Here is a 15,750-nt window from a genome sequence, read left to right as displayed (position 1 = left end):
AATTATACAGAAGAAATAAAGAACAAACAAATGTAATACTAGTATAATCTTACATATTGTATTCTTCAATTATTGATCTAACTAGCTCAACAGAGTTCATCATTTAATTTGGAGATTTTCATGAACTAACTAATAATTGAACTCGGACACTTAAGTTAAGATATAAAACGAATTGAACGCAATGAATTTGATAATGTTGCATGGAGCCCATAACATTCATTCCCCCGGCTTCACCTTTTCTTTAAGATGTGGACATTTTTTTGCTGTGTTTTCTCTGATATTTCACATGTGATTTTAAAGTCTCTGCTTTCTTTGTCTCATATCTATCTAACTTTTTTTTTTTTTTTTTTGCAAAGTTAAAAAAAAAAACACATTTTTGTCATACTGTGTGGTTTGTTACCAATCACTCGTGCGGTACAAACGAAGGTGTGAAGGTTTTTGTTCTATGATAACGTTGTTCCTAAAATCAACCAAATACTTTTACACGTAAACAAATTTAGCAATCAAATTTTATTTTTTTTGTTACTAGTCGCTAAATTTTGTCATAATCCCTAAACTTTGTTAACGAAAATTACGGTTGAACCAACGACTGTAAAATAACCAAATTTAGTCGTTGCCATTGATTGCTAACAACTACCAAACCAAAACTTAACTTTTTACCAAAAAAAAAAAAACCACAAAACCAAAAAAGAAAAAAATGTATTGTTGGTCACTGTTATTGTTGCTAGGGGACTACAAAACGTACCTGACCAACGATCTTTTTCATTACTTTATTTTTCCATCGGATTAATCTCTATACAAAGAGGCGATTGTGTGTGTGTGGAGCAAACAATTCAATTCAGGGAAAATCAATCTTGGGATCGTGGCAAAAGACAAAGAGATAATGGTGTCTCCATAATATTATCTTTTTTTTTTTGTGTGTGTGTGTGTGTTGATGCATTGAGTGATTATGACATGTGCCCACTTTTGTTTCATTTCCATCCCAACTTGTCTGTGGGCCTTTGGGTCCACTTCAATTCATTAGCTTTTCCCCGTCACATTTCACAGATGATTGTTCTATCGTTTCTATGTTGCTGCTTGATATTTTTATGATTAAAAACTATTTTCCTGGGGGTAATAAGAAGTTGAACAATCGAATGATTTTAGAAAAAGAAAAAAAAAAACAATAATGGACTGCTGCTACTATGAAAAATGGAGCTAAAAATTGGTGCATTCACACCATAAAGTAGTAGTGAGTTTCAATTGAATCTTATATTGTTGATACTTAGTACAATATGATGTGGTCGATTAATTATTTAGAGCAGTTTAGATCGAATTCTGCCAAAATTCATAACTGAAATCACTATCTAAAATAATTTCTTTCAATATCTTATAGCTTACCGAAATTCTGATTATCGAAATTATATTGCCACCAAAGTTTGCTATACATTCCCCAATATTTTTACATAGTTATATAAATTCGATAATGTAAAAGTTTTAGATAGTTTAAAGTATTTTTACAAAGTCGGACTACATACCAGTCTTCAAATTTTGGAAACTCCACTCTTTGAAGAATCTATTCTGCATTGCCTAATATTTTGTCTGATGATTACTAACTTGTTGAATAAGCGGTGGAACGTTTGCATGAGGTCAACTTTACACACCTCCACTCATGTTAATTAGCAAGATTAACCTACCAATCAAAAACTCATGCCTTAGATATAGAGATATTCATAAAATTAGTTTTTAGAAAATGATCGTTTGAACGCCAAATATAAGATTTTACCGTAAAAGTAATTGCTAATGGATGGCTAATATATACTTGTAAAACATAGGCCCGGCTATCAAGTTATTTATTTTTGTTGTGCAGAATCTAGGGGTGGGCATTTAAACCGAACCGAACCGAACCAAACCGAACCAACCGAACCCAAACCGACCCAAACCAAACCCAATCCTACACTCCAACCATTCGGTTATGTTTCTTCCCAACCCAAATGGTTCGGTTCGGTTCGGTTTCAAACCGAACCGAACTAATAACCCAATCTGTTTTTTAAATTAATTAATAATACTATTAAAAATATAAATATGTGATCTTACCTACAAACGCTTGCATTTGGTTTCTATTTTACTTTATTTTAAATTTCTAATAAATTAACTAAATATAAATATAGATTTAATTATGGTTAATGTTAGGTATTTAATTTTAATTTTCTAATTTATTTGATTAATTAACTATTATAAAACCATAATCAATTTCATTTTGTTACATTAATTGATTTTTAAACCGAATTAAACCGAACCATACAAAAACCAAACCGAACCAAACATAAACCGACCCGAACACAAACCAAACCAAACTAACTTCGGTTGAGTTTGGTTAGAGTTTTACCAAAACCGAATAAACCGAACCGAACCGAACCCAAACCGAACCCGAACTTAAACCGAAATGCCCACCCCTAGCAGAATCCATAACAAAGGGCTGACTGCTGAGGATATTAGGAGGAGAAATTGGACTGTTGATTTGCGAATAATTACGTAAACAACACATGAAAGTCACGTACGTATACCAGTATACGGTTTGTAGCATTGCCATAAATAAATAATCCACTTACATAATTGAGGAATATTTTTGTGTTTATATTCAACCATAGAGGAAGTATATAGGAAAATATGAGATAATAGATTCAAACTTGATTAAGAGTTAATTATACAATATTATTTGAACGATTAATCTTCAGCTACGGTCATCCAAACCTACATATTCCCATTAAAAGGTCATAACTATAATTTCTATGAACCCAACAAAGTAATAGAAAGATTGATTTTTGGTAGCAGAAGATTCCGAGTAGAAACGAGCTCCAATAGCATAGATCAAATCATCGGATCTTCCTAGGAAGCCTACAAGCTTTGATCCACGTCCCCCCTTCGGCTCCATAACGTGAAGGATTGGGTGCAAGTATTATTCAACCTACCAAACCTCTCAGAGCTAGCGTATGAAGTCACGAACTGAAGCGCCGTCACGTATGATCGTTCACCGCATGAGCCCCCGAACAGTGCTGTGCTTAGGTTCATATAGGCTTAGGGCGAAAAAAAGATGGTTTTGTTTCTTTTTTAAAGTTAAAAATGATATATATATTTTTATATATATATATATATATACTAGATAGTTACCCATAAGATACATGGATGATATGTATTTTTAATTATTTATATTATTTTGTGACTATGATAAAATCATATATATATATAGAAATTATTTGATTGTTTGATGCATTGAGTATAGTTTAAATTAAATTTTATATAAATATAAATTATAGGTGTGATTGTTTATATATGGCAGCAAATTAGTCATTTTTGGTTCTTTGAAATGTTGAATAAATATTAACAAAAAATAAGCAAAATATATGCAAAATATAAACAAAACATAAGTAAAATATTTTTATGTATGTGTTTTATAATGTATTAGATGTTTGAAAGTAAAATTGAAAAACCACACGAAAGTTGAAAATTTGCAACTACACTAATAAAATGCTAATATGACAATAAAAAATAGATGGTATGATATTTGAGAGTCTATTTTATGTGTTATTATACATTAGCATTTTGTTAGTTAATTAAAAATATATTTCCTATCAAATTTTAATACAAATTCTCAATTTTCATGTGGTTTTTCATTTTACTTTCAAACATTTAATAAATTATATAATACTCTATTAATGCAAATTTGTCATTTGCCACATACTGGATCCTAATATAACTCACGCATTTGTCATCTCCCTTAGAGTAACATTCCTCACTCCGTCGTCGAATGGGTATCCATCGTAGATATCGGAAGAACCTTGAGGTGGTACTAATTCTGACATTGCGTTGACTTTTTTGGCTGTGGAAGTCGACGGCGAGTCAAAACAAGCTCCTAAAGACATAATAGAAGTGGCATTAGATGTTCCAAAGAACCCAACAAGTTTTGATATGTGTCCGTCCTCGGGCTTTAACACGAAGTTGCTGCCAAACGAGTCACCAAACATAAACTGCCGAGATATTTTCCCATATGATGTTGTGAACACAAGACTACACACCTTTAGATGCGTGCTAATTGTTCCGGTGGAGGAGCGCCAATGCCGTCGTCAACGCCAACGCCAACACCAAGACCGGTGATTAGTAAAACACACAAAAGATCATGAATTATACCATCCATATTTTCTTTCTTTTCACACACGTGCTGTGAGACAATACTTGTACTTATACAATAAGCAAATGTGAGACAATACTTGTACTTATACAATAAGCAAAGTGCAAGGGGCGTTCATTTTGAGATATAACACAATTTATTTACATTCAGATACTGTATATGTTAATATTTATTTAGCTTTTGTGTTTTTACATAAAATATGAATTATAGTTCCAGTATCTGAATACTAGCTATAAGAGCCTTATACTTTTAATTATGTACAAGATACTAGCTATTGAAGTTGAAATTAATGGTTCAAGTAATATTGTACAACTGTTACCTTCATTCTATACATATTTCATATTTCTAAAACTCTGTCAAATAAACACAGTGTGTATATCTCTCAACAACTTGTCCTTTAATGTACATAGGGGATTTTTCTTGTTAGTTTTTTTTTTTTTTTTGAGTAACGTAGATAGTTAACGCATGCTAAAATGTTGTAACTAACATTAATACTATAAAAACATTAGGCAAATTAACAAAACGATTTATTTACTAAGCCAGTATGCATGTTAGTCTGGGACGCAGGTATCATTATTAACGAATCAATAAATTTTCTAGATATTATAATTATCTACTAGATTTTAACCCACGGTAAACCATATGCAATTTTTTTTGTAATTAAAAAATGAAAATATAAATTGCATTTGTTTGTTAGACTTTTTGTTACGATTAGGGTTAAAATTTTATAATTGTATTTTAATTTTTAATTTTAGAATTTAACCCGCGATATACCTTATGATAACTTGTTTTTTTACATAACCATAGTTTAATCAATTTAATTAATATGTCTAGTATTTTGATATTGATAAAGTGTGTAATATTAGAATGTGTAGGTCAAGGCCCATTATGATAATAAACTTTTGAGTAATTACTTAATTATTTTATAGATTTTAATCCGCTATGTTTTTTTTCCAAGTTTTCTATAACTAACAAAAAAAATTATATTGGATAAAATATAAAATTATAGTTTTTTTTAGTTTTATATAATAACATTGAGATATTTGTTATTCTATTTGCTTTAAGTATATAGAAGTTATAATTTTCATTTGGAATTTGCTTTAAATATATAAAAGTTATAATTTTCATTTGGAATTCTATTTGCTCTAAGTATATAATTTTTAATTAATAAATTTGAAATCGATTATGTAGAATATTAGATTGTTTGTTTGTTCTAGAAAAAAATTGAGATTTTTTTTTTTTTTTTTTTTCGCATAAAAATTGAGATATTTTATTTTTAAAGGAAAATAGGAAATGTATTTTAGAGATAGTTTAGAAATATATTGTTAAATGTACAGATTGTGCAAATATAAACCAAAATTGGTTTAGAAATTAGAAATCAATTTAGTAGAGATATTTTAGGAAAAAAATTGATTTTTTCGATTTTTGTATATTATGGAGATAATCGATTTTGATTTCCATATTTTACTTATTATTTTTGTGCAATTTTTTAGGGATCAATTATGTAAATAAATTTTTAAATAAATTAAACTTCAAAAGTAGAACACAAAATGTACTTAAAAAATGTATATATAGATTGCCTGTATGAGCCTTTTCTCTCGAAGAGTAGAAGTTTTGAACAAAAACTTGGTGCCTTAAAGTATCTCATTAATAACTTGATGTTGATATAGCTTTTTAAGGACTTGGGGAGAAAGGGAAGTAATCAATATCTGTATATTCATCATCGTTCTTAACGACAGAGAATCAACGACACAGAGAGAAGGATCTTTTTGCAGGTCCGCAAAGATCGTCTTTAGAAGATGTTGATCAGTTTGTTCCGGTGGGCTTCTTATATACATCTTGCAACGTCCATGCATGGGCTTTGTTTATTTTGGTATTATTTCATGGGGTCGAAAGGATGATTGGTTTGTGATTAATTTGAGTGTGTTTTTTTCATGGTAAGATTAGGAACAGTTGAACTGATCACAATGATAATCGTTGTTAATATATACTAAATTTTAACATGTGGTACACCACGTTCATATAATAATTATTATTATTATTTATATTTTATGCTGTATTTATTTGTTAAATATTGGTTATTTTATAAATAGAGGGATAACTAAATTTTCCGACAGTTTGTACGGCTAAATGTTTATAAAAATTGTTTAATCCGAATTATACTTCATGACCATTTGTTTGTTATATTTGAATTGTTTTGTTTGGTATTTGAGATTCTATTTTAATTTTAAATTATTTTAACAAAAAAATAATAAGTTATTAAGTTTATTTATCATGATACATAATAAGTTAAGTCACATTATTCCTAATGATTTAATTATTTTACAAAATCTTAGTTAAATCAACTTGTTTTATATGTCAAATATTCTAATATTAATAGTGTTGAAAAATAATAAAATAAGGATAGTTTATTCCGGTTCTTTATCTTAAAGATTTTTTAAAAATTTTAATATGATAAATATTTAAAACTTTCTAAAAGTTAAATATGATAAATATTATACAGCGGATATATAATAAATATTAAAAATCAAGATGATATAGTGCTAATTAAAATATCTCGGGACGGGGTTATATAGTGGGACATGTTTTATCGATATTTATATAAATTTAAAATATAATTAATATGGTGTTACACGGGTAAAACATTATTTCATTATTTTGTTAACACTATTGGTATCAAAGAATAGACATATAATTAAATTTATTAAATAAATATTAAGTAAAAACTAAATTATATTGCAGTATTATATGGTTTAAACTATAAAATTAACATTGTTATATAATTATAACATATTTAACCAAGAAATACAACTTATACATTAAGGGGGGTGTATTGAAACTATGATTTTGGAAGATTTGATGGGATTTAGAAAATTTGGAATTTTGAAAGATTTTAGGGAAGTTGATATGATTTATTGTAAAATTCTTTCAAATCCCACATAAAACCATGAGATTTGGATTTTTTTATTTTTAACTAAACAAATCCCACCTAAATCCTCCAGAATCTCAAAAATCATTAAAATCCAAATCCACAAACTATTTTGAATAACAGTAGATTTTAAAGTAGATTTTTAAATCATCAGTTCAATAACAGTGGATTTTAATAGACTTTTTAAAATACATGGTTGAATAACATAAGATTTGTAAGTTTCACACAAATCACTTAAAATGTCAAGTTGTTTTAGTTATAAATAATTTACTCCGCAGTGTACCACCCCGGTTACTAATCTAGTATTCCTGTATAAGTTTAAAAGGAAACAAATCTCATTACACAAAAAAAGAAAGAAAACAAATAAATGGGAAATATATATAATATATAAAAAAGGTAATTTAGCATTTCCCTCGCTTAAGTCAATTTAATGTTTCCAAAAAACCAAGCAAATAAAAATCCGCCGTTTCGTTTTTTCTCTTTCTCATTCAATTCAAGAAGCAGAAGAAAATCTCCGCCCAAAAAGTTTCCAAGTCCTTTCTGTGTCCCCCTCCGAAGGCTTAAACCCTAATCTATATCACCCGTCTATGAATCAACTCCTCCTGCGTTTGTTTTTTTTTCTCAGTTGAAAAAGATGATCATCGCAAAAAGCTTCATTCTTTTGCTCTGTTTCGTCGCAAAAAGCTTCATTCTTTTGCTGGAACATTTGGTTATCTTGCACCAGAATATGCAGGTATGGTTTTATATGCTTATTATGTTTGTTGTTACTTGTACTAAACTCATGCACCAGAGGAAAATATTGAAATCTCTATCTATATATGTACACTGCAGTGACCGGAAGAGTTACAACAAAGGTTGATGTCTACAGCTTTGGAGTCATCCTCATGGAGCTACTAACGGGTCGAAAAGCTCTTGATGATAAGCGATCTGAGGAAGAAGTACATCTTGCTACATGGTTTAGGAGAATGTACATCAATAAAGACTCATTCCCAAAGGCTATCGACGAAACAATTGAGTTCAACGAAGAGACACTTCGAAGCATCAACACAGTAGCTGAGCTTGCCAACCAATGTAGCGCCAGGGAACCGCAACAGAGACCGGACATGAGTCACGTGGTCAACGTTTTGGTCTCACTTGTTCTTCAATGGAAACCAGCAGAACAAAGCGGAGACTCGGAAGATATCTATGGAATCGATTACGACACTCCTCTTCCTCAATTTTCCCTTGATTCGACCTTTTTTGGAGCTAATACTCTGACGAGCATACCGTCGCGACCATCCGAGCTTGACAGCACATTCAAATCAGGACAAGGGAGGTAAGTGTGTTAGAGAATTAGCTGGAAGGAGAAATGCATTGTTGTTGGATTGAGTTCTTGTTTTAGGTTGAGGGATTGTGTATAGTTCTGGTTGGTTTACCTTGTTTTTCAAGTTAGGGTGTCATTTTCGCAAGTGTGGAACGTTTAAATTGGACACGTGTTTTGGTCCCTTGTCGTCGTAGACCAGTTGGATTGGGAAGAAGAAGTTTAGGTTTGGGCATTGGCATTTGACTTGAGAATTTTGTTGGATTGATGTTATCATTGACATAATTCGATTTATATGATTTTTTTTTTTTTTATGGTTTAAGACATGGTGCAGTGCATATTCTTGATTATATATATATATATATATATATATATATATATATATATATATATATATATATATATATATATATATATATATATATATATATATATATATATATATATATATATATATATATATATATATATATATATATATATATATATATATATATATATATATATATATATATATATATATATATATATATATATATATATATATATATATATATATATATATATATATATATATATATATATATATATATATATATATATATATATATATATATATATATATATATATATATATCACAAACAATGAACACATGTGATGCGCAAAAACTAAAATTTAATTTACAGAACATTTTATACATGGTTTGAATACCTTTGCACTATTTCTTTATATATCTTTTAGAAGGACCAAAGATGTAATTAACATCTTTAAATTTTTGACATTGAATGTGGTATTGCCTTAGAGCATGATTAGTGGGAGATACTCTGTGGGTTACTCATGTAATTGGGGCCCAATTTCCTAATAAAAAACTCATTTTCGAGTCCAATTATAGCAATTGTTCTAATGATAAAACAATAAATAATAACACAATATAATTCCTATTGTAAAATATATAATTGCATTTGAAAAAACGCTATATTTGACGAAGAGACGATAGCAGTACATAAAACCGCTATCTAAAATGGTCAACCTATTATCGTGGGCGATACAGAAGCGTTTTTAATAACACTATCGTAATATTAAGATAGCGTTTTTGTGGTGTTATTAAAAACCGAAATTCTTGTAGTGTTTGGTCGCTGTAATAGGTTCTCCAAGTTCCTCTCGTGTCGTGAAAGATCATTCACTAAAGGATAACCAAGTGGTTTTGCTTTGGTTTGTAACATTTGAGATTTGTACAACAGTTATATTTTTCTTATTCCAAATTTTGTTTAATATTTCTAATTTTGTAAAATATGTTTACTATTCCAAGTTTTGTAAAATATGTTTCATATTCCAAATTTTGTAAAATTTTGTTGTTTTCTATTTTATGTAATATAAATTTTTTAAATAATTGTTTTATTATTTTAGATAATTAAAGTTTGATAATTAATAAACACAAATTAAAAATTTATTATTTAAATGCTTGAGTAACTTTCTTTGGGGTTCTCTAGTAATGGGGTAATTTTGGTTAAGTTCTCTTAGGATTGCTTTGATTAATTTAGTATTAAATATATAATTAATTAATATGAGAGTAACTTAGAGAGTACCCACCATTAATGATGGTCTTAGTCACGTACTGTATAATAATATTCATCAAAATATTTTGGTGGTTTCAAAAAAATCGTATGAGCCCATGGGCCGGTTACAGTTTCAAGCCCAATTAAACAACATCATCCAAGATGATTCATCATCATCTATTGAGTAAACCGGATCCGGTTTATATTGAAATTGTAAAAACAATATAATGATTTCTACAATTAGTCCCTCTCCTTCTCTTCAAACAAAACATATCATCACACCGTCATCGTCTTCAATTCACTTCCTCCGTCAAAATCAAATGATCCAAAACCCTAATTTCTCTTTACTGCTCTGATTAAATTGTTCGTTCCTATCCCTTTTCATCTGTGATACTTTCCCGATATCGGGAAATGCTTGTTTTCTGTTCTCCAATCGAATTTTCCAGAAGTCTAAACCCTATTTTCTTCTTCGTCTTCTTCTAGGGTTTCGAAAAAGGAGGAGGGGAAGAGAGTTGAAAGATATTACACAGAAGAAAGGGGTTAAAGATGTCTCTTCCGCTACTGGAGTGTAAGTACGTGACGGAGGAGTTTGTTCGTGAAGGTAAGAATGGCAACTACGGAACCAAGCTGCCCAGCTCTATACCGATGCTTCGTTTCCTCTACGAGCTCTGTTGGATTTTGGTACACACACATATTCAACACTTGTTCTTCCTACTATCCAAATCACTGCGCGTATATGTTGTTCGAGTTCCTGAAGGTGCCTCGTGATGGATTATATATAATCAGGTTCGTGGCGAATTGCCAATTCAGAGCTGTAAATCTGTGTTGGAGTCTGTGGAGTTTTTGGATAAGCCGCCCAGAGAAGAATTAGCTTCTTGTTTTGCCGATGTTGTGACTCAGATTGCTCAAGACGTAGGTTTTTTTTTTTTTCTTTTCTTTTCAATTAACAGTTTTGACATTGCTTACAGATGAGATTCTGCTAGGGTATTGATACTGAGCGTTGGATTCTTTTCCTTTCTTCTTGTCTTTGCGTTTTCTTGCAGCTTACCATGTCGGGAGATCAACGTTCTCGCCTAACCAAATTGGTCAGTACTCTTTAACATATATTACGTTTTGAAAATTGATTGTTCTACTTGTTAGTATTAGGAACGATACCTCTAGCCCTTTGAATTGAAACTTGAGATTATAGACTACAACTATCATGCAATAGCATTATATGTTGAATAAATTTTAGCATGTGGTGTCTAGCTATCAGTAGTGTTGTAAGGGTTTAACTAACCGGTGGAGCAAGAATGTTCCTCATTGTAGAAGGTTCCTTCAGCCTAAGGAGCTGAAGCTTTACCCGTAGGGCCTTAGATTCTCTATTAGTGCAGTTTGTTGTTGAATTTCCCTTGTATGCTAGATCCAAACTCTGAGCTACTGACGTGATTAGTTTCTGATTTGTTAGCATATGTCATATTTGATCTAATTTGATGATTGCCTACTTCACTCTGATTCCTTAAAGTATACTTTATGTTCTCATTTACCATCTCCTCAAGGTTTCTATGCTCACAGCTGTTTACTGATCAGTTGTTTTCATTTGTAGGCGAAATGGCTTGTGGAGTCAAAGACAGTCTCTCAAAGGCTTTTCCAAGAGCGTTGTGAGGTAAGCATTATGTTACGTTCAGTCAATGAATAATCAGGAAAATGCCCAATAAACAGGGTAGTAAGAAGAGAATCTTTTATATTGGTAGTACTTAGAACGAGAAATACAGCTCTCAGAGGTTTCCTAATAGAGTCCCCTCTTATTACCCCTTAACTTTCACTTAGTTCTTGATAACTCCCTCACTGGCACCCCTCATATATGTAGCATTTTCACTATGCAATCCTACTCCCTATTATAGAAACGGTAGCAGGAACAAGTCTGGAGTAATAGATAGAGACTGCTAATTCATTGTTATTGTAGCTGCTAAGGTAGTTATTAAATGTAAAAAGGTCCTCTCAAAACCAGTGGACCAGCTGGTCTCACTAAATAGCCTCTTTACCTTGTTGTTGGTGTAAAGGATAGGAGGGTGCAGGTCCTGAAATGTATCGCATTATTCCCATTTTGAGTAGTTTGTCCCAGCTAACCTCTCTATTTTCTTGATCAGTTAGAAATTAACTGTTCTGTTGGCGCTGATGATTGATTTCTTTATTTCCTTTTAGGAGGAGTTTCTCTGGGAAGCTGATATGGTCAAGATAAAGGCCCAAGACTTGAAGGGGAAAGAGGTAAGGACTTCACACTTCTGTAACTGCTGTGTTTATGTGACATACAGTTTGCTACAGGGTTAGCGGTCATTATATGATATGATATTATCTTGTTTAGTCATCATTTCAGATGAACTGTGGTCTGATTTACGTAATACTTACTCTCAGCGAGTTGCTATTGCGGAAGATTAATACATTTATGAATTCTTCTTTACCAGTGTAACTGCTGCTCATTGTTCAGAAATAACAATTCTGGTTGGTGCTACTCAGGTGCGATTAAACACTCGTCTTCTGTACCAGCAGACAAAGTTCAACTTACTCCGTGAAGAAAGTGAGGGATATGCCAAATTGGTTCGTTATTAAAGATTCTCCAGCTTTTTATCTATTGTCATTCTTCCTGCCAATTGCGTTTCTATGCTCTTTTCTTAGATACTCTTTACTTCTTAGACATTCTGAAACGCATTTTAAGAAATGCTCCTGAATTTTTGGAAGGGATGATCTTTTTAAAAATGCTGATTTTGGCCTTCCTTTTTTCACATGGTTCCAGTTGGAAGGCATGTCTCCTACTAGTTCAATTATATTATAGCTAGGGAGAGTAGTAGACATGTTATCTCAGCAGAGTTTCTATTGATTTGTGTAGTTTGTTTGAATCAGATTGTACATACACCAACTTATTACAGTAGTTTCTGTTGTGGAGTGCAGGTCACTCTTTTATGCCGAGGATCTGCAAGTTCTTCGCACAATGCATCAGCAGCAACGATGGGAATTATCAAGGTTTTGATTTGGCCAATACATTATATATGTATTCCATTTACTTTTTCTCAACTTTTTTTTTTCTTGCAGTCATTAATTGGGCATTTTGACCTGGATCCGAACCGTGTTTTTGACATTGTAAGTTTCAACTGTCAGTTCTGTCATGTTTTGTTTGATATCACATAATGTATCGATTTGTCCTTCACTGTTAGTAATGTTCCCTTTGTTTTTGATGAATAGGTTTTGGATTGCTTTGAAATTGAACAAGATTACGACACGTTTCTCAACTTGATTCCTATCTTTCCCAAGGTTTGGAATGTCTTCTTCGTATTTTTATATTCTAATGCTTAGCCCGAGAGATTATTTTTTTACTAACACAAAAACTCTTTTACATGCAGTCCCATGCTTCACAAATTCTTGGATTTAAATTTCAATACTATCAGAGATTAGAGGTGAATAGCCCTGTTCCAGTTGGGCTCTATAAGCTTACAGCCTTGCTAGTAAAGGAAGACTTTATCAATCTTGAAAGCATGTGAGTACTTTTCCTTCAGCTGGTTTGAATCATTACTTATTTTAGCAGTGCACTGATTCCATGATTATCAGATTGCTACATTTCTATGTGCCTCTGATAAGTGAAACTATACTATATATGGACCTTCTGTTCTTATGCTGTTATACCTGACTGTTGTGAACAGATATGCACATCTGCTACCTAAGGACGAGGAAATTTTTGAGGATTATAATGCTTCCTCTGCAAAGCGAGTGGAAGAGGTACAGTTCAAAATATGAGCTCGGCCTTAAGATACATGCTTACAGATGTTTTAAGATAGTTTTGTTCTGGCCTAGCTTAGGTTGTCTATATGTTTCTTCTGAGTTAAAACCTTTATTTCCCTTAGGACAAATGAACAAACTGGTTTCCTCTAGTCTTGGATAATCTGCTCATCTTGCCTTTGCAAATTTTAATAGTTACTTAGATACGAAAAATTTCTGTGTTCCTCGAAGCCAGTCAATTATTTGTTGTTTTTGAGGTCTTACGTTCATATGTTTATCTATGAGTTATGATTTTACAAGTCCCTCATTTTCCACAGGCCAATAAAATTGGAGTGATTAATCTCGCTGCTACTGGGAAGGATCTTATGGAGGATGAGAAGCAAGGAGATGTCACAGTAGATCTCTTTGCTGCTTTAGACATGGAAACTGAAGCTGTTACTGAGCGATTACCAGAGCTAGAAAATAATCAGACTCTGGGCCTCCTTAATGGTTTCCTCTCTGTGGACGACTGGTATGTATACCATTCATTTCGTTTTACTTAAAAAATCCATTGTCATCAAATCAGTCCAGTTGGTTTGAGGAACACATTTCTCGAACCAGTGCATGTGTAATTTTAAGTTATATTCTTCATGAGTGTGAGATTTGTTCTTGGTCTACTCTGTATGTGATTGTTAATTTTGTGATAATTGCATCACCTTTTATTACCTGAAGTTGAGGATATATTGGATGACTGTTACTGGTGAATGCGGTAGTCATAGAAAATTTGTTTACATTCTAATTTTTTATACACAAAGCTATTTGTATAATTAGTTTATATTAAAGACTTACCTTTTACACTTCCTTTTTCTGCTCTTGTTTTTGTTTTTTTTTTTTGTTTTTTTTTTTGGAATTAACTCTTACTTCTTCTCAGGTATCATGCCAATATCTTGTTCGAGCGTCTTGCCCCTCTTAATCCGGTGGCTCACAATCAGATTTGTAGTGGCTTGTTTAGGTTAGTGAGTAATAGTTAGCTCAGACTATTTTGTACTCTGTTGTATAGCAGCTTCATTCTTCATATCTTCAGCTATATGTATCACCGAAGAGAGACTGCAGCTCTGGCCAATTATATATGATGACAGCAATGATTTTTTTGGTCTACGTTCTCAGGCTTATAGAGAAGTCGATTACTCATGCTTATAGCATTGCACGTCAGACACGTTTTCAAAATTCTTCTTCTGGGGGCACAGAAAAGATCACACACACTGCTAATACAACAGCTGATAAGAGTTGTCTAGACCTTCCGAAAGAAGTGTTTCAGATGCTTGTTACTGTTGGACCTTATCTTTATCGCAATACACAACTATTGCAGAAGGTGCGCTGACCTTTAAAATACTGATTGTTCTATACAAAAGATTGAAGATTAAGGCTGATATTTATTTATCGTTGTGACAGATTTGTAGAGTATTAAGGGTTTACTACTTGTCGGCCTTAGATCTTGTTCGCGATGGGTCTTCAAATCAAGAAGGTAGTGCATATGAAGTTTCTCGTGTGCACCTGAAGGAAGTTAGGTTGAGAGTGGAAGAAGCTCTAGGGACATGCCTTCTACCGTCGTTACAGTTAGTACCTGCAAATCCAGCAGTTGGCCATGAGATTTGGGAAGTGATGAGTCTCCTTCCATATGAGGTTGATTTGCTTATGCTTGTTTGTTCCAAATCTTTTTGTTTAGAACGTGATGGTAAACCGTGCTGATTAATTTTTGTATTTAGGCTCGTTATCGCTTATATGGTGAGTGGGAGAAGGATGATGAGCAGAATCCTTTGTTGTTGGCAGCAAGGCAAGTGGCAAAGGTATAGCAGTATGACTTCTTCGGCAAGTTATTTTCATACAATTCAAGTGGAAATATACATCCTTCAGATCCTCAGGATACTATTATTGTATGTCAGTTGGATACTAGAAGAATTCTGAAACGGCTTGCAAAAGAAAATTTGAAGCAGTTAGGAAGGATGGTGGCAAAACTAGCTCATGCCAATCCCATGACAGTGCTTCGAACAATTGTAAATCAGGTGT

General features: G+C 32.1%; 2 protein-coding genes across 2 annotated transcripts in view; both read left to right on the top strand.

Annotated features, from left to right (window-relative positions):
* On the top strand, positions 7,916-8,416 carry LOC104759441 (receptor-like kinase TMK2). The gene has a single exon (XM_019238909.1). It carries the CDS (start codon positions 7,916-7,918, stop codon positions 8,414-8,416), a length of 501 nt encoding a protein of 166 aa, XP_019094454.1.
* Positions 10,202-15,750, top strand: part of LOC104756998 (THO complex subunit 2-like) — a gene marked incomplete at its 3' end in the record, with an annotated part of 19,900 nt that continues 14,351 nt past the window's right edge. The window contains exons 1-18 of the mRNA XM_019238908.1: positions 10,202-10,317; positions 10,438-10,635; positions 10,741-10,866; positions 10,998-11,039; positions 11,540-11,599; positions 12,139-12,201; positions 12,451-12,531; positions 12,883-12,954; positions 13,024-13,071; positions 13,174-13,242; positions 13,332-13,465; positions 13,629-13,704; positions 14,022-14,215; positions 14,615-14,695; positions 14,851-15,055; positions 15,136-15,366; positions 15,450-15,530; positions 15,627-15,746. Coding sequence (XP_019094453.1) covers positions 10,501-10,635; positions 10,741-10,866; positions 10,998-11,039; positions 11,540-11,599; positions 12,139-12,201; positions 12,451-12,531; positions 12,883-12,954; positions 13,024-13,071; positions 13,174-13,242; positions 13,332-13,465; positions 13,629-13,704; positions 14,022-14,215; positions 14,615-14,695; positions 14,851-15,055; positions 15,136-15,366; positions 15,450-15,530; positions 15,627-15,746 — 1,818 coding nt within the window. The remainder of the gene's footprint in view (positions 10,318-10,437; positions 10,636-10,740; positions 10,867-10,997; positions 11,040-11,539; positions 11,600-12,138; positions 12,202-12,450; positions 12,532-12,882; positions 12,955-13,023; positions 13,072-13,173; positions 13,243-13,331; positions 13,466-13,628; positions 13,705-14,021; positions 14,216-14,614; positions 14,696-14,850; positions 15,056-15,135; positions 15,367-15,449; positions 15,531-15,626; positions 15,747-15,750) is intronic.

This window comes from Camelina sativa, chromosome 17, assembly GCF_000633955.1.
Source record: "Camelina sativa cultivar DH55 chromosome 17, Cs, whole genome shotgun sequence".
Classification (NCBI taxonomy): Eukaryota; Viridiplantae; Streptophyta; class Magnoliopsida; order Brassicales; family Brassicaceae; genus Camelina; species Camelina sativa.
This window is presented reverse-complemented; position numbering and strand designations above follow the sequence as displayed.

Excerpts from the sequence above, each read along its gene's own strand:
- LOC104759441 (XM_019238909.1), top strand. The coding sequence starts at position 7,916 with ATGTACACTGCAGTGACCGGAAGAGTTACAACAAAGGTTGATGTCTAC.